This window comes from Seriola dumerili, unplaced genomic scaffold, assembly GCF_002260705.1.
Source record: "Seriola dumerili isolate Sdu_G_001 unplaced genomic scaffold, Sdu_1.0 BDQW01000109.1, whole genome shotgun sequence".
Lineage (NCBI taxonomy): Eukaryota > Metazoa > Chordata > Actinopteri > Carangiformes > Carangidae > Seriola > Seriola dumerili.
This window is the reverse complement of record NW_019174364.1, coordinates 1,906,117-1,924,869: the sequence shown is the minus strand read 5'-3', so window position 1 is coordinate 1,924,869 and position 18,753 is coordinate 1,906,117. Positions and strand designations below refer to the sequence as shown.

Sequence of the window (18,753 nt, the reverse complement as noted above, 5' to 3'; positions counted from 1 at the left end):
CATGACATTTTAATAACATTTTATCTCTTATTATACTGTGATGTTTATTTACGTTTTTATGCCTCACTATACTATGATGGTTTTTGACATTTTTATGCCTTATTGTACTATAACTGTTTTTGACGATTTTATGCCTTAATATACTATGACATTTTAATGACATTTTATGCCTTATTATACTATGATGTTTTTTGATGTTTTCATGCCTTTTTATACAATGACATTTTTATGCCTTACTACACTATGACATTTTTCAACTTTTAAATACCTTAATGTCCTATTATGCTTTTATTACATTTTACTATACTATGACATTACTATACTACTATACAATGTAGACATGAAACTGTAGACATGAATTTGCCAACTCCTGACGTTCATTTTCTTCCTTTATTTTCTCTTTTCCTTTTTTTTTTGACTCCTTTGTGTATTTTATTCATTTTGCATTTTGTGGGAGAATAATATGGCAAAACAGTTCATGCACTAAAACCAACCATCTATAACAACAAGATTATACACATTATACATGTTTATGCATCAGTCTTAGTAATCCAAAAATGTATCAAATATCAGTCATAATATTGGTACAAATACTTCTTCCACAACTGACAACAGTACAATAGCTACATTGTGTGGCTGAGCTTATTTAATGTAACTACTGTAAATTCTTTTCTCCAAAGTCTGAAATGGTTTTAGCTGACATGAATAATTATTAGTACAATCACAGAGTCCTTTTATAAATTTGCTTGCAGACTCGATCCTCACAGGTAAGTTCCTGAAAAGAGAAAACAAATGAAGCTGTGAAATTTACCATATTTTGTGGATGTAAAAATTCAAAGACTGTCTGAGCCCACAAAAGACTGGGAAACAGTATCACATATTAAACACTAACTGGGTTGTAAGGGGCCACCAAGGCAAAAACTGCAGTCATACCAAATGAAGCTCATCTCCCTGGATCCAGTGAATCCACCCTCTGTTCTTCTTTTCTCCTTTCTGAACACACACCAGCTTATCATTGTCCCAGCTGACCACAGTCTAACAGAGAATGAAATCAAAAATAGAGCACTACAGTTAAATATGTTTGTGATAACAACTGTGCAACACAAAACAGGGATATGAATTTGCTCCTGGAAAATACATATTATTTGTTGCTTTTATTTTCTTATGTTGTGTGGTCGTGATCACAGCAACATTCATGGTCTAACTTTGTGACCTCAGTTTAAGTTTTTACCTGGCATGAGCGGTTGTCCATTCCTTTTGTCACCTCTTTGAACTCTTCTCCAATTTTGAATGAAAACTCGTAATTTCTGAAAGTAGTGAACGTCTTGATTGTGAAACAGTCTCCATCTTGCTCAATTACTTTCTGAGGCTTCAACATCGAGGCAATCCTGCGTGTTGCAAAATCAATGCCTGCATGTCAAAATGATAGTAAGTGTATGTTACAAAAAGGTTTCACTTATTTAAATTCATGTAAACTTTATATTCACCATCCCCTGAGCAGGAAATAAATTAACATTTACTTTCCATAGACTTAGAACACCCTCCAGGTCTTAAAAAAAAACAAAAAACGTATACTGATGATGGATCATGGTGCTCACCTCTAAATGACTGTTTTACATAAATGATGCTGAGGAAAATTTCATATTCCCACAAGCTAAACTTTTCAGTTAACTATCCACAAAGATTTCCCTCGTCATACATAAACATTTAACTAAACACTATCAAATTAAGTTTCATTATGTATCCTTACAAAGAAGTGTTAAAAGAAGCACTGACACTTACCAAGTGCAACCATATACCCCTCAAAATTGACATTGCTGACCATGTCCCATGTCCCACTGTAGTCAACAGCCATCCTGGATGTTTATCTGACACTCTGGAAGACTCCACAGGCGTGAGTATCAGGAGTGAACTGATTTTAATATCTTGGGGTGGGATGTTTCATTGTGTGTCAATATGGGGCAGAGGTGATGTTGGCTGCTGCTCTGTTCACAAAGAAGGAGCATTGAACACTGGACTTTTTTTTTTTCTTTTAATAATATGAGGAAACTATTCTGTTCCTGTTAAGACGAAAGCCCCTGAACAGGATGTTATTCTTAAGCCACATGAAAATATTGCATCTTTAAAACCAGCACAGACTAAAAACACAACCTCACCTTCGAGCTGAAGCTGTGTAGAGTTTTAACCTTAAGGGAAAACAATATGGAGCCAATGTCTCTGTGCTTGTGTAGCCTGAAACACAATCCTTCCTCCAGCTCACATTTGGAGCTGCTGCCACCTCTTGAGCGCAACACGTCCAAGCAAAAAGAATATTGTTACAGCACACGTCTGCCTGGATGACCAACGTCCATGTTTCTCTACATGCTAATCTTCATGGCGTATCATAGCAGCAGATGGATACCAAGGAATAAGAGGTTAAAATTGTAAGCAAGGTTTCAATTATTCACATTTCGGTTTTACGTAATGCAAAAATATCTTTATATTAACTCAAACATTCTAATTTTACTGTGTTTTACTTTAGCTTTAATACTGATGCTTTATTAATGTTCTCTTTGCAGTCAAATAGTGAATGCAGTGTTCATGGCTATTGTTCTGGTTCCTCAGTTCTACGTCATGGCAAGGTAACTAGGACACAGGCAATGGCATGGAGCCATAGAGATCATGGGTCATTTGTACAAGAGGGAACGTGGCATTAATACTGGCTTCTGTTTTGTTCAAAGGCCAAAATCCTCAAGATACTGCAGGCAGCCTCTCCTGAACAACCTGTCAGCTTGCATCGCCTTGTCCTTCATAGCGTCAGGTAAATCCAATCAGATCAGAGAGCTTTGACAACACATACATAATATTTGAGAAAAAAAGCAAATCTTATGGCTATAACTCGTTTAACTCCTTTAATAGGTTTTTCAGTGATATTCACATTGTTAGACCCAGTTCCACAGAGCTTGTGGGCTTGCTATCATGTGTTTGGGCTGCTGTCATGTGGACAAGGACTATGTACAACCATCCTGACTCTAACAGCAGCAGCATGCGTAAGAAAATGACTGTAATGTTGGTGCTCATCAGGTCCAAGACAAAAAGTTCATCAAAGATGATTTATATATGTGTGTTTTCACAGGCTGAAACGACCCCAGAGCTGTACTACATGTCTCTTATTATGACGGTTGCCTCTATTTTCAGCACAGGTGAAATACATTTCCTCTAAATGTACACATACAGTATGGGACCACTCATACACAGACTTAGTTCAAAGGAACTAACACCTGCTTGTGTCTGTTCAGGTTTTTTCATGGTGAGAGGAGGAATCTGGCTGACTGAGAGGCGGCCTGTGATGGACCAGAGCAGAAACAATGAGCGATAAAACAGCCCAGCTGTCCCATGTTGATATCTGACACTCCACATATTAAGATTTCATGTAGTTTCCATGCCACCAGCAGCTGGTAACTTTAAACCATGGGAAGAAAAAAAAAAAAAAGGAAAGCGACTTAATCCTCCTCATGTGTAATGCTCACTTCATAGAAGTATGACAAAGCAGATGTTTGTCTTGATTATCAGAACAGTTTGCTTTTATTTGTTGATGGGTTTCATGTAACAACTGGTCATAGGAAGCTAATAAATATGTAATTTACACAGCACATTTAGTGTATAATTATATACATAAAAATACATATGTGAAATCTGTATACAGTACTGATAGTGATATTTGTCTCATTGGGAAGGTAAAAGTACATTAAACAGATTCAAGCAGGAAAACTAAAAGGAAATACTTCACATTGATTCAGCTTGGATGACCAGGTTGAATTATTAAAAGGAAAATGCAGATGCTGTACCAAAACATAAGTGATCCCCATCATGTAAATGGTCATACAAAAACAGCTTTGGTGACAACAAACTAATGTATACAAATAAACTGGAAAATCCAGCCAGTGCACCTTGTAAATTTGTTTTACCTGCCATTTTCTATTTTCACAAGTAGACATGTACTGCAACTGATCCCTATATCCTACTGCCAGAATTAATATTACTCCCCAGATAATATTTTTTCACCACAAATCAATTTCTGACTTTCACGTCTAATAAGTCAAACTTTAAAGCAGCTGGGATGTGACGAAGTTGTGGAAAGAAAAGGAAAGAAAATTAAAAACACACAGGTCATGCGGTGCCAGTGTGATGCATGGAGCTACACTCATAGTACATAGGAAAAATGTTTTGTAAATATACTTTACATCACAGGCACCTTTTCAGTTTCTATGGATCAAACACAGGCACAATGACAACATGACTGCTGTAATTCAGCTGCAGTCCACTTTCATTTAAAGAAGCCCCTCAGACACAGGTATATAGATCAACCATAAAAAGAAAACCAAAGAATCCTGCACACTGTCCATCACTTGAACTCACTTTATTAACACAGCTGATTGTTTAGTTTTGTTTTCAAGTCAAAAGGTTTTGGTTGTACACCACTGTAAGACTTTATGGTGTGCAAGAACTTTTATGAAACATGAATCAACCTGATATTGAAATAAAGCTACTCTTGTTTGGACTCTAGAAAAAGCACCTGAAGATCACACGTACAGATTTCTCTACGTGGAATGTGAATGTGTGTGGGTTGGGAATGTGCTATTTATCGGTGAAGCACCAAATATTTTGAATCACCCTAAATATTTTAATTACAAATGTTTGTTGCTGTATTATCATTATGCAAACAAAATATATTATTTATGAAACCAGTCTCATTTCCAATTTTGTTTTGTGCAGGGGTTCACTGTCACTAGACAATATTAAACATACAATCAATAAGTGTAGATTACACCAAAGTTCACCTGAGATCTGATATAGTTCAAACATACAACAATCCTGGGTTATAATAAGTGCACAAATCCTTGCGTTTGCTGGAAGTGGCTTTAGGCACCACATGTTTACAACATCAGATGCTCAGTGCAACATGGTCTGCAGTCTGTAAACTGCAGACATGTGTATACTTCGTATATTGGTCTAGATTTTCACTCATCTCATATTAATTAGGCTTAGTTAAACCATCAAACTCATTTCACACTCTCACACACACACACACACAGAAAAATATTCAAATGAGGTTTTTACTTTCAGTAAAAAGGATCATACCCGTTGTTTTTATCCCATTAACTATTAATTACAAATACTTCTAAACATTCCTGCCAGCAAATTTTCAAAGCTTTTAACTTTTAGCTATTAAGTTATCACCATTTCATAATCCACTTGCAACGCTTTACTGCTGGTGAAATCATGTGCTGGAAAAAAGCATCCCTTTTAATGTGAGAAACCACAAACTGCATAATGTTCTTTGCACAGTGTCCATGTTTCCCCATAAGCAAATGAATCCTCCAAGAAGGGGCTGTTTTTTAAAAACGGTTTTCTGTTTTCAGCTGCCATATGACACTGATAGCTATAATGGATTTATTATTCTGATTAAAGTTCATGTATCTAGACTCTAACAAACAGCTGGTTGGAAAGTAGGAGATCAATCAGAAATCTGCTGGCATAATTTTAAAAAGATGCAGCACTAATTATCAGTAAATGTGATTGTAGTTAATAAGCAGAAACATGTAAAACTACTGGTCCTCATACATTCTTTACCCCAAATCAGCTGTTGAATTAAAGCAGCTCCAAAGACATTTGTCTGATTTAAAGCTAGGATTACAACCCCTATCCGAAAAGTGCATCATAGTCCATGTACCACACAAGTTGGCCATTAGCAGGCTTCACCCCGGTGACAGGCCATTTCAATGGGTTGTCCTTCACTCGGCTCATCTGGGTGATCATCTCATGCTTGCCTTTACCCATCACTAAAAGAGCTACTTTCTGGGCTCGGTTAATTGCACTGAACGTGAGGCTCATACGCTGGTGAGGTTTGTCAGGGCTTTCAGTGAAAGCCACCAGTCTCTCCCCAAGTTCATCCACTTCAGTACCTGGGAACAGAGAAGCTGTGTGGCTGTCATAGCCAACTCCTAACAGTACGAAGTGGAAGCTGGAGCCATTAACCAAACTGCTGATCTCTTTCTCATACAACTGTGCTCCCCCGTCCTCCTCCACACATAAACGATGGTTGAGCTGCACTGGCATGGGGTGGATGTTGAAATAGGGTATCCTAACATGTTGTAGCAGTTGGTTATAGAGTGTGTAGAAGTTAGACTCCGGTTCAGTAAGCGGCACGCAGCGTTCATCCACCATCCACACATGGGTGTCTCTCCAGGGGAAGGAGAAGTGGTGCAGGGCTAAATTGTGGAACAGAGCGAGGGGTGTGGAGCCACCTGAGAGGGCGAGATGGAAAACGCCGCTCTCACGCACGGCTGCCTCCGCCGCTTCCTGCACATCAGCAGCTAGCTGCTCCACTAGCTGCTCAGCCCAGGCGGACACCATGTTATTATTACGAAATTTGCCTTGCATTACTTGGAAACCACTTGCTGACGTGCCACCCATCTGATCGGGGCTGATTATCACCACCTCGCTGTTGTAGCTAATGTCCTTCCCTTTCAGACGGACGTCCAGCATGTCCCCGTTGTCTACACCACCAGGGTAGATGCGGGGAAAAGAGCTGGATAGGCTATTGAGCAGCGGTGTCCATAAGCCCCAAGAAGCCAGCAGGTTTTCAGTACTAATGAAACTATTTTTATATCCAGCAAAGATGTGAGAGATCAGTTCTGCATACGCTTCCCTGTCCTCCGTTGGAGTTTGCACATAGTAGTCTGAAATTGGCAAACCTAAAACACTGATATCAGCATGCTCTGTCACTTCCTTCCACTCACCATCCGTTAAAACTGGCTTGAACAAATTCTTACTAACGAGAATTGCTGGATATTTAAGGCTGCCATGCCCAAAGTAGAAAACAATCTGTTTGGGCTTGCAGTGAATGCTGTTGTGGTTTTGAAGACAAAAGATGTTGTTCTTGAAAAGTATGCGAGCATATCCCACCCGCTCCTCTAACATCTTCCCTGAGATTAAAAGAATTGGCACACCTTCATACTGGGCTTCATCAATGTGTGCCAATACAGCTGAAATATACAAACACAAGCACTTATTAGCTTATTAACTATATTTGTCGTACAGCAAGTTTTTTCTTTTTACAACTCAACAGTAAAGAATAAACAGAATCATAATAACTACAAATAAAAGCTGTTAAGTGCTCACCTGCAAATGTTGGCGTATGAGTGATGTGATCTTTCGTCATATTCAGCTCCTGCTGAACCTCGGACTTGTATGATTGGTACTGGCCGAGCACAGCTTGATTCTTTCCTAAGGGCAGCAGTGAACTGATTACCCTCAGCTTGTTTTGCATGACTTCCTCATTGCTGCTCAGATTCATGGGAAGCTTCATGGTCAACAGCGTCATGACCTCAGTCAGGTGGTTCTGTAGCACATCTCTGATCACCCCGTATTGGTCATAGAAGGGAATACGACCTTGAAGACAAAAACAACATGACGACGAGTTCATTTCAACAGTGCCGATGCAATGTGAATCATCTTTACACACACACACAGTATGTAACTTCTTGGGGTCTCACAATCAAAACAATAACAAAAGACGGCATTTGGTGACGTCGAGAAGTAGCATGGATGGGATCATAGGGGTTAGTGTCTTCACCATCAGTGTAGTCAGTGCAGTTAGCTTCTCCCATTTCCTTCAGGATCCTTGAGTGTAAATTGTTTGGTATTACTGGAATTATCCGCAGAGGTCTCCTCTTCTCCACAACAAACGGACCAGGTGATCAAAACCGGTAAAAACACTGAATAAAGCAGGATCATGTTAAAAATCATGCTGGAGGGGCTGCGAGCCCAGCTGCTGCTAATGTTTGCTCAGCTCACGTTTGCTCATGTTTGTTTCTCTTGCGATGCAAACTTACAATCCAGATGTTCGGGAGGTTTTTACCAGGAGCTGAATTATCCACAGAGGTCTCCTCCTCTCTAAAACAAACTGATCCTATGACTGAATCTGGTGAAAATACAGAATAATGCATTTCTGCAATAAAAGTCAGTGGTTCTCCGACGCTGTTTGGTGGACACATGACATCAGGGAGGGGGCCTGAGACCCAAGTTGCCGCCAATGTTTGCTCTGCTTGTTCCTCTGAAAACTAATGATTCAGATGTTCAGATGGTTTTTAGAGGGAGCCAAATTATCTGCAGAGGTGTCCTCCTCTCCAAAAAAAAAACCAGACACACCAGGTGATTAAAACCAGAAGAAACACCGAATAAAGCAGTTTTGCATTAAATATCAGCGGTTCTCTGACGCTAACGCAAACAGGCAACCAAATGAAAGGGACCGTTCATTGATTAAAATCATGGATTTTTCTAAGTTTGAAAGTTGCTGTAAACATTTAGGATAATGTTAGTATTTAATTAATGTAAACAAAAAATATAACCTACGTCTAGCCAGTTTTAGACATTTTAACGTGGAAAGGTTTTATATTATACCTTTAACATCCAGGGTCTCTTTCAGCACAATCTCCACTCTCTCGATGTGGTGCTTGTTCCAGATGGGATCCAGAAACTTCTTGTTCTCTGTTCTGAATGGAAGTATCTTTGCAACCACCTTCTCACAAAAGCAGAAAGATGAAATCAAACATCTCAATTACAGATTAACGGGTGAGAGGCACACACCCAGGAGGATGTCCTTACCTGCTTCCCCAGGTAATGGTCAATTCTGTACATTTCTTCATCCTTCAAGGAGCTCCCGAGCTGAGATGCTAGTACCTGAGCACTCCTAAAGTCATGTCCAAAAGGTTTCTCTAGCACCACCCTCAACCACGCCCCACTGGTCGGCCTGCAACTGCTGTTGATTTTTTCAGCAATATCGGCATATGCAAAAGCTGGCACTGAGAGGTAGAAGAGTCTCCCTGCCTCTGTCATTCCCTCTTCCTTAAGTTGTTTGTCAATGTGCTTGGCCAGATCCTGGTAGTCCTCAAGGGCTTTCAGCTGCCGATACTGTGAGAGTCGAAGGAACTGCTCTTTCAGAAGAGAGCAGCGCTCCTGAGGTACGTCCTTTGAGCATGACACTGCCTTTAGGATGTCAAAGAGGAGGGGTGTGGCCGTGTCAGCGGGTGACAGTCCTCCGCCGTAGAAGGAAAAGGTGTTTCCACTACTGACCTGGTTAACGTACAGCTGGAAGAAGCCATGCCACAAGTACTTTTTTGCCAGGTCACCTGTGCCTCCCACTATCACAACCGAAACATGGCCGGGTCTCTGTACTTCCTCTCTCTCCTTTCCATATCCTCCCTGGGCACACAGAGTGACCAGAAGGAGGAACACGGTCACAAACATGCTCTGGTCTTAACTGTCCAAACTCCTGTAGAGAGACATTACATGTAGGCAAATAATGAGCATCACTGAGCAACTAAGAAATCACATCAAAGCTAAATATATGATCGACAGCATGGAAAATTACAGAAAAATGTGCTGCAAATAAAAATGATGTTAAAAAATTACGTTATCAACTGCCAAGCTGACAATCATTTTTTTCAATTTCTTGTTCAATCTATAAAATGTCAGAAATGATCAATTCATAGAACCTGTGGCATGTTTAAATGTGTTGCTCTGACCAAAACCCAAAGATTTTCAGTTTACTATCAGAGGATGAAAAAAAAACAGCCAATCCTCAAAATAAGAAGCTTGAACCTGCAAATCTCTGGCATTTGTCCTTAAAAACCGACTGAAAGTGTTAATCCATTATCCTTATAATCAATAATTGACATTCTGTTTATCTACTAATTGAATAATCAACTTATCTTTTCAGTATGCAATACAACTAAATTAAACATGAAAGTTCCTCTGTCCCAAAAACTCAGTTAAATAAAAATGATCTTCACTTACTTGCCTTATGAATGCCACATAAAAGAAATGCTACAACAGCGAAATGAATGCAGTCCCACTCATAATATGAACCTTCAACATTTTAACACTACACACATGCAGTAGATTGTGCTGTATTCCTTCAATGATGTCACACCAGTTAACATAACATATAACACCTGAACTTAAAAAGATACATTTAAACATCTAAGTGCCAAGACAGAAGCAAAATATGATCACTATGAATGTGAGCAATAGTCTATGTAAACTTCAAATACACCGGAACCTATGCAAATCTCCAAAGATGAAACAGATGTGCAATGAATTACTTAGCAGAGTCTCTGTCCGCAGTCCCTTCAGTGGCAGTGATGTGGTGCAGTGATACTCTCGTGAGTGTAGTGACTACTGGATAGTGGTGGAGCAGCCATGTAGACTTTGCACTTTGCTCAGGGGGGTGGGTGTGGGGGTGGGGGTTAGCTTCCAGTAAAAGAATTCTGTTAGAGACAGCTGGGAAAGTTTGACCAATTTATTGATGATTTTGCAAGCCCTAAATCGTTTAATTAGCGAAATAGAGAGGCTAGAGAAGTAATTAGAGAGTCACAATTTTGACTTATGAGTATTTCTTTTTAAATAATGCTTATTTTTTTCTTAGTGGGAATGGGCCTCATTCAATCAATTAACATCTGGTGCATACATTAGAAAAGTCAAAATCCCTTCAAGGCCCCTGCTGAAGCCTCTTCTGCTCACCACCAAGTAGAAAACAAAGTGTCAATGAAGAGCAAATGGACATCTCAAATAACACAGACACACAGTATCAAGCTGATTTTATGACTGAGTGTAACATGTGGGATCCCTGTGTTCCACAATCATGTTTACACAGTGACAATACAAACAGCAAAGGCCACCTCATGAAAGCTGACAGGCAGATTTTACCTCTGCTTTACTTTTTTTAAAGGGTCGCTGAGGACAATACTTTTGAAAAATCAGTCACATCTTATGTAAAGCTGTCAAAAATTGACAACATCTTAAACCTTACACTGCTGGGAAGTTATATTTGACAAATGCACTGGTTCCTTTCCATTTTATTTGTTTTATTTTATTACATTACTCTTTTTAAAACTGAATACTACTTGTACTCCTCTCATCTTTTTCTGTTGACTTCTAGGCTATTACTTATTCTGATAATCCCCCCACAGGATGCAATAAAGTGGTATATTATCTTAAAAGACACTATCTTCATTCAGGATTTGACATTATTCCTCTGCAGCCGTTCACAAGACATTTCCCAGTTTATTCCAACACATGATTCCCCCCCTCAGTCACGAGCTGCTTTCATTTTACCATAGAAAATCTTCCCTTCACATCCATGTTCCTAATCAACTCATCTATCCATCAGATATGCCATAAATAGTGAACAAGAAAACCAAAAAGGTCATCTTCTGTTCTCTTGAGCATGCACAGCCCATCACACATCACTCTCAAATGATCTTCACACACTCTTGTATTCACAAAACTTCCTGGTACTGACTTTTACTCTGGTGAAATTCTAAGGAAGTTTCCACAAAGAATTTCTTTGCATTATGTGGTGATTCCAGTTTCCAAGCAAGACCATATTAACCCAAGCAAATTGCCCATATGTACAATGAGGAGCAGTTGTGTTCATGACTGGAGAAAACGCTGCAGAGATATGGCTGTATCCTGTTTGTGTCTTTGCAGCCAAATTTGTCACAGCCCAGTGATCTGCAGGAAAAAACATTTACGAGTCTTCCAACAGAACTGCAGGGATGTTAAAACTATTCACTCGCTATCGTAAGAAACTGACGAGCCTATTCAACTTCACTACATTGCTATTAATCATCAGGTCATTAGGCTTCAGTTATAGAATACATAGTTATAATATGATGATATTATATTTTCATATAAAGTAATGCAAGCATGCATTTAGGGCTTTAACTAACAATTATTTCCATTACTGATTAATCTGCTGATTATTTTCTCCATTTATTGATTACTGATTGGAAAAAAAATAAACAGGAAGTTTCTTGAAGTCCAACATGAAGTGTTTAAAAAGCTTGTTTTGTCCAATCAGCAGTTGAAAATTCACTATCATACGAGGTTCCCTGTAAACATTAACATAAAGAAGCTGGAAACAGGTAATTGTTGCTTAAAAAATTAATCAATTAATTATCTAACTGTTTACATATTTTTCTGACAACACTCACAAGGGGATGTTTCATTCCTGAGACCTGAAGCCTGCACTGCACATACACTTGGTTGGCAATTTACTGGAAACACCTAGTTAGAACTAATGCAGTCTAATACAATAGTCCTGCAATAAATCGTCCACACATCAGGTCAAACATTTAGGTTTTACTGAGAGGAGGGTGACTTATTTCAAACATTCGCAAACATTTGAACTGACTCGAGTTTCTCTCGTGTAAAAATAACGTTTACACACACGTGTGAAATTCACTTGTTGATCTCTCCGACCCTAAGTGTGTGTGTGTCCCACTGCTCCAGCACAGACTGGTGTCCCGGTTTGAAAGGATGCTGTTCTTTCATACACATTCTGCTACACACGTGTTGCGCCAAATTCTGTACCCCTGCAAAAAGTGGGACGCCCTGCTGCTGTGGTCGGCTCGATTCTCGCCGGACAGGAAATAAAACAACACAAAAAGAACCTCGGAGGATTATTTCTCGGCTTTTCAAACAAAGGGACGACATCTTCTACAAGAGTGAAAGTAGCCGTCAGAGGTGGATTAACCCACCAGGATTCACCTGCTAGCTTTCAAACTGCACTTCCGCTACAAACACAAACACACACACACACACACACACACACACACACACACACACACACACACACACACACATTACCCCACAGTGCTTTAATTAAATATGCACTTGTAGCGTCGCCGAAACAAGTCACAAGAGTGAACTACAACCAGAAGACACACCGATAGACGTAGAAAGTTAACTGGATACGAACCTGCCCCGTGGTGCCATGAACGACACACTGCACCTTCAAAAGCCGCTTCCTGCACCAGTCACGTGACATGGTCCTGCTCACACAACAGGGCTAGTGCAGGCGGATGTTACAGTCAGGTTACAGTATGTGCACAAAAGACAGGGTATGTGAGATTTAGATCTGCCGTAGCCTGCTTTTGAATCATAAAGTGTAAATATTACTCGGGTAAAAATGATCTTGGTGTACTTTTATTAAATACAAGACCTCTAAGCTGGATCACCAACTTTCCCACATGTGCCAGTTTCACTTCCATATCAATTTGAGAGAGACATATCAAGTGTAATTTCATTAAAAGTAGATCTGTTTAAAATTTTGCAACCTAAAAGATGTAATTAATTTGGATGGGTCTTTCATTGCCTAATCTTGTGGCCTTTATCAGAGGGTCCATGTGTCAAAATCTAGACCTAAATTATTTGAGCTTATATTGTTATGTTTTGATATTTTCACATAAAACTATAGCCATTCGGTGTATCATCGTGGCAGTTTGTCTCTCTGTGGTCGTATTACATCTCTTTGTGGTTTTGTCTCTCTTTTTGGTCATTTTTAGTCTCTGGTCATTTTGTCTCTTTGTGATTGTATTGCGTTGCTTTGTTGTCATTTTGTGTCTCTGTAATTTTTTTGCATCCGTTTTTTGGTGTTTTGAGTCTGATGCTTGAATTTCCAACCACAAATATATATAAGTGTCACCTCGGAGGCTGTTGTCCAGGGCCCCCCATCACAAATCTGTAAAGCCCAAGTTAAAGACCTACTAAATGGAAAAGATTAATTAGCATTTAAAACATTTAAAAAAAATTAAAAATAAAAACTTTTCGGGTTTCAGAGATGAGTTTGTGCTCTATGATTTTGCTTTTTAACTCACTATCTTTTATCTAAGGCTTTTATCGGCTGTATTTTATGTCCCTGACTGTTTGCTGTCACTTGGGGGCAGCTGTAGACTGCAGCATATCGTCAAAACAAGAGGGACCCCTGTTGGTCTCTTTGTGGTATAGCTGCTTTCTACTACATCCTGATACTTTTCACTGGCTCCTCATGCCACCATCAATAGATTACTGAGTATCAACAATTTTAAAAGCAGGAATGAAAAATCAGAATAACACAAACAGCTGACTTTACATGGACAAACTGTATGTCCTGTTTGTGCTGCATTGTTCAGCTGTCTCATGTCATCACCCTCTGAATCCAGGCCTACCTCAAACAAAGCAGGTGCCCTTTTGGCCAAATAGTGATGTGATTGTTGTGGACCACACTGCCAGTCGCCCTCTCTGGTCCTCCCTTTTTCCTCCTCTGAACAGTTGTGATCGTTACAGCGCAGACCTTGACTCAGCAGCTTCACACTTACCTCTTACACACATAATGTAAATCAGCAGGTGAAGCTGGAAAACTAAACCTTTCTGCCACATACTTAAAATCTCAAGACCACATTTTGTGAGTCCCACTTGTTTTATTAAATTATATGCTGTATCCCAGCTGGAAATTTTTGTATTGTGTTGATGTTCACATTTCTAGTAGACATATAAACATTTGGCTGCACAACTTGATATAAAACAGTCTCACAGGATGGTCCTTTAGTAGCTGTTTTGGAGCTTTCTGTCGTATCATATGATCTTCCTCAACTGTTGTTCCCAAGGTCAAGAGTGAACTTTCAGTTGCAACTTTTATGCCAACAGGAATGAGAAGTCCTTTTAACACTGTTTATGCAGAACACGGATGAGAAAAGTGCTCAGAAAAATGAAAATTTGAACATACAATAAGACAGCTCCACCTGCTGAGGAAGATGTGTGATATGATTAAAAGCTCCAGAATTGCTACTTAATGGACGTGGTGGTGAGACTGTTTTGTCAACTGCTGTTTTCATAGTCAAGAATAAATGTTCAGTCTCAACAATTAAATTATAGTTTAATCCCAAATTCTACGTCTGCTACACACACACACACACATACATACACACACACACACACCATCCACACCACTACCTCACAAACAGCTGTTTTGCCTGTGATCACACTGTAGAGCCCTCCCAAGTTGGCTGGCCACTGTGAAATGTAAACAGTAAACAGGATGGAGCATCCTGTGTGTGTGTGTATGTGTGTGTGTGTGTGTGTGTGTGTGTGTGTGTGTGTGTGTGTGTGTGTGTGTGCGTGCATGCGTGTGTGTGTGTGTGCACGTGTGTTAGAATGGGGGGGCTGGAGAGGTTGGCTGCTAAAGAGAGAATGAGCCCATGCAGAGCGTGCTAGCCCAGCTGTCACTGCTATAACTTCAGACTTGAGAGACCACAGGACGCAAGCTGTAGGGCCACAGTGTGTGTTCAAGTGTGTGTGTGTGTGTGTGTGTGTGTGCGCGTGGGTTGCCACCCCACACCCACAGGCATTCTCCACAGCCCCTGGCTTCCTTCCTCCCCTTTGTTAAGCCTGCAGGGCAGACTTCGTCAAGCTGAGCACACAAACGAATGCATATGAATGTGTGCTGTCATCTTTATTAGGCCCCTTTGCCAACAGCCATTACATTTAACACGGGTCTTTACTGAAGGAGATTTCACTTTCAGTCATGCCCTGGTCCCCCACTTGCCAGACGAGAAGGATTATAGTGACCTCAGTCTGGGATAAATTTGAATACACAACCTGTTACACACTAATAAGAGAATATAATACTGAGCAATGAACCAAGGCTCATATCCAAATGACTCTTTGTTCCTCTGAGTAATTATATAGTTGGTAATGGTTGTTATTTGATATGTAACTTTAAAGGAAATTAGTTAGGCAGTCAGTTAATGAGTGGTGGTTTTGTATTTCAAAGGTGAGACAGTCCTGCCAAATATCTTGCTTTGGCTTCTCTCTATATCTGCAGTGTTCTTTTTTTTTTCTGCAGTTGCTCTTTGATGCATGAGGTCAGAGCCAATGCAGGCAGCGATGAGTGATCAGGGCAAAGCCACAAATAGACTTAACCCATGTATGTATGAGTAATGCTCCATGTTTCTAAACCAAATTCTCACATTTCTTCTCTTCAGAAGATGAAGACCTGTCGGAGCGTGCTCTCTCTTTTGTGTCTGAACGCTACGCTGCACACAAAACATCCCACATAGACAACAGTCACCCGCCCCAAATTCCAGTTAAGGGAGGTAGTGTTTCCAGTGGTGGCATGTGGAGCTTTTAAAATGAGATGACTGAGGACATGGAGGAAAAAACAATGCACAGGCTTTTCAGCAAAGTCCAGACAACACAGCACATTATGCCTTAGTGTAGAATAAAGAAGCTTCTACAACATCAAATCCCTATTTGTGAGGCAAATAAAAGGACGGTGGTTTGGAGTTGGGTTCTGGTGTTATTATCATCAGAGCACACTTTAGTTGGTAGATACTTTACAATATGTGCTCTGTGGTTTTTATTCAGATTTGGTGAGAGACTTGTATTGACCTTGAGATTAGTGACTTCAAACCCTAGCTTCTGTTTTAGTTTATTTTTGTAGCTTATCAGTACATGGTATCATATTGTGTCATTCAATACAAGTACAGGAATGAAGTGCACAGTTCACCTTGCATTTCTCTCAGAGTCTCATGAACAGTGGCGTGATTGTTGAGCAGAGATATCTAATGTTTCTGTCGATTATTTCTGTTATGATGTAAAGCACAGATTTTTCCTTGTGTGATTTTTATGTTTTCAGATAAGTTAAAAGATTACACAATCTTTTATGGCTTGAAAATTCCAACCTTTTAGGCTCATAAAGTGTCTTTAAAATCCATAGGATTAGCTTGAAAATGCAATGTGTATCCCATGGTGTGGTTTCAGACATCTGACTCTGAGCCCACATGTTGGATTTTTTTTGGTGACTCAAAATCCTGTCTAATTATCTGGCTGAAGTCACCAAGGGGCTCGAGTAGACTTTTAAATACTGTGATTTCTGTAACAATGAATATTAGATTATTAGATTATTTTGCTTTATTGAAAATACATAAAATTGTTATACAATGAGACAACTGGGACACCTAATAAAAGCAAATGTGAGGGAAAAAAATGATCAACAACAATAAATATTAAACATAGAGGCACGGTTAGCAGTGGTAAGTCAGTACATTTATTTAAGCACTGTACTTCAGGTACTTGTATTTAACTTAAGTATTTACATTTTATGCTACTTTCTACTCTTTACTCTATAATATTATTACATCTATTCAGCAGCAGTTTCTAATTACTTTTCATGTCAACATTTTACATTACAACATGATTAGTCAATGAAATGTTATAGATTAACAATCCAGAAGTATATAAAGGAATAGACCAACATGATTCAATAATATAATAGTGTAATACAGACATAAGATAACTATACTTTAAGAACATTTTGTTGCAAATACTTAAAATGTAAGACTTTTACTTGTAATCATTGTGTGGTGTTGACAACTTTTACTTAAGTAAATAATCTGAGTACTTCTTCCACTACTGATGGTCAGGCTATAGTCATCAAAATGTAAACACAAAGGCGTGAATCCATCATTTCTTAACAAGGGTTTTGGGGGCCCTTGCTGTGAGAGTGGTGGAAAACAGTAGGTGCACTTTATGTTGGCAGCACACAAAAACTCCCCAGTGCTTTCAAAAGTGGTCTATCTCTCTGTTTGCTGATACCACAAGAAGTGTAAGGAACGCCAGGGGTGTGGGGGGAACAGGGTCTGAATGACATGGCGTTGCTGCTTCGGCCGCTGTTCACTGACCCACAAAATTCAGGCCCAGCCCCCAGTGTAAAGTACTTTTGTGTTGTCATTGCCCTTAGAAGCCCGGGACCAGAGGAAGGGTGGGGTGTTTGGGCTGAGCGCTCCGAGGCCGCGGTCCGCTCTCCAGCAGGACGCATGCTCTCATAGGTGAATAAAAAGAAGCCTGTATTGTAATGAGAGCATTTGCATACTTCTGTGTTAGAGAGGGTGTTAACCTTTGACACCTTTGAGAACTGGATGACAACAGAAACCACTTCTCAGAATCTTAAGCATTAACACAGCTGAAAATAACACCTAAGTGTACCTCAGTGTGTATCAAAACCGATGAAGACAGGACAGAAAGGGCTGCCTGAGTGCTTAAGATGGAAGTTTCCTTCAAGTGGCAGTTCACACTCAAGCACAAAGTGTGTTAGATAATTTGAAAGTGACGGATATCTGAATCTTAAATCATGGTGTCAGGTCTTTGTGAGATGAAAAAACAGATCACGATTTTTTATGTCTTAGAGAGGACATAAAACTTTTTTTTTATTCAAAAAAACTGATATTTGAACAATTAAAAATATTTGTGGAAGCTCAAGTTGACAGTAGTAAATGGGAAGAGTATTCAAAATGACTTTTTTCTGCGTGAAGGATTGTGTTTAAAATGTGACCTTTGTCACTATTTAGAGGAAAGTGCTACCTGAAATTTATCAGTTAATACTGAAAAAAAACACAAATGAAATCTTCTTATAAGAATTGAAAGTTTGCATGCATGGTTGATCTTTGATCTTTAATTGCAGTGCATAATTTAATAAAAATGTTGTTTTCCTTCCTTCTGTAAAAGGTGAGCATGTCCTGTTAGAATGATACTCAAACTACAATTTGTGTTTGTAAGCAGTTGAAGTGATTGTCATTTGAAGGTCAGAAAGTCATAACTCAACCCACACTTAACTTGTTAATCTATTTTTTTGACCAACATCTTTCACTCTGTCTGTTGTATGATTAATGTCCGTGTATGGTAACGTTGGACAAGACAATGTCCGCCTCTTCAGTTGATTTTTAGGGAGGGGGGGTTTGTCAGGGTGGCCGGCTGTATTTGGCTCTCAGCCTGAGGGGCTCTTCTCTCCAAGTACACGCCGCTTCATAGAGAAGACTTGACTCTGAAATTCCTCCAGATAAGAGTTGCTAGGTGATGCTATTGTCAGATCTTCTTTGTGGTCGCATA

The 18,753-nt window shown here is 39.5% G+C and overlaps 2 protein-coding genes across 3 annotated transcripts; both read right to left on the bottom strand.

The window, feature by feature from the left end:
- Positions 1–406: 406 nt before the first annotated feature.
- Positions 407–1,919, bottom strand: LOC111222889 (retinoid-binding protein 7-like). Its single transcript, XM_022746786.1, has 4 exons — positions 1,783–1,919; positions 1,232–1,410; positions 934–1,035; positions 407–775 (listed from the first exon to the last, which is right to left on the bottom strand). Exons 1-4 carry the CDS (start codon positions 1,853–1,855, stop codon positions 722–724), a joined length of 408 nt encoding a protein of 135 aa, XP_022602507.1. The 5' UTR covers positions 1,856–1,919; the 3' UTR covers positions 407–721.
- Positions 1,920–3,539: 1,620 nt separating this feature from the next.
- On the bottom strand, positions 3,540–12,858 carry h6pd (hexose-6-phosphate dehydrogenase/glucose 1-dehydrogenase). 2 transcript variants are annotated; one of them, XM_022746758.1, is made up of 5 exons: positions 12,809–12,858; positions 8,650–9,316; positions 8,446–8,563; positions 7,165–7,434; positions 3,540–7,028 (listed from the first exon to the last, which is right to left on the bottom strand). In XM_022746758.1, exons 2-5 carry the CDS (start codon positions 9,289–9,291, stop codon positions 5,683–5,685), a joined length of 2,376 nt encoding a protein of 791 aa, XP_022602479.1. In that variant the 5' UTR covers positions 9,292–9,316; positions 12,809–12,858; the 3' UTR covers positions 3,540–5,682. The 2 variants fall into 2 exon arrangements, with proteins under 2 accessions (XP_022602479.1, XP_022602478.1); XM_022746757.1 differs by lacking the exon at positions 12,809–12,858 and adding an exon at positions 10,149–10,211.
- Between the last annotated feature and the right edge of the window lie 5,895 nt (positions 12,859–18,753).

What these genes read in the sequence shown, in the direction of transcription:
- LOC111222889 (XM_022746786.1), bottom strand. Translation starts at nt 1,855, where the DNA reads ATGGCTGTTGACTACAGTGGGACATGGGACATGGTCAGCAATGTCAAT. An exon ending in TGGACAACCGCTCATGCCAG is followed by an intron (nt 1,036 to 1,231) that starts GTAAAAACTTAA and finishes ATTCTCTGTTAG; the next exon opens with ACTGTGGTCAGCTGGGACAA. An exon ending in AGGGAGATGAGCTTCATTTG is followed by an intron (nt 776 to 933) that starts GTATGACTGCAG and finishes TTCTCTTTTCAG; the next exon opens with GAACTTACCTGTGAGGATCG.
- h6pd (XM_022746758.1), bottom strand. Translation starts at nt 9,291, where the DNA reads ATGTTTGTGACCGTGTTCCTCCTTCTGGTCACTCTGTGTGCCCAGGGA. An exon ending in ACCATTACCTGGGGAAGCAG is followed by an intron (nt 8,564 to 8,649) that starts GTAAGGACATCC and finishes TTTTGTGAGAAG; the next exon opens with GTGGTTGCAAAGATACTTCC. An exon ending in TCATACGCCAACATTTGCAG is followed by an intron (nt 7,029 to 7,164) that starts GTGAGCACTTAA and finishes TGTATATTTCAG; the next exon opens with CTGTATTGGCACACATTGAT.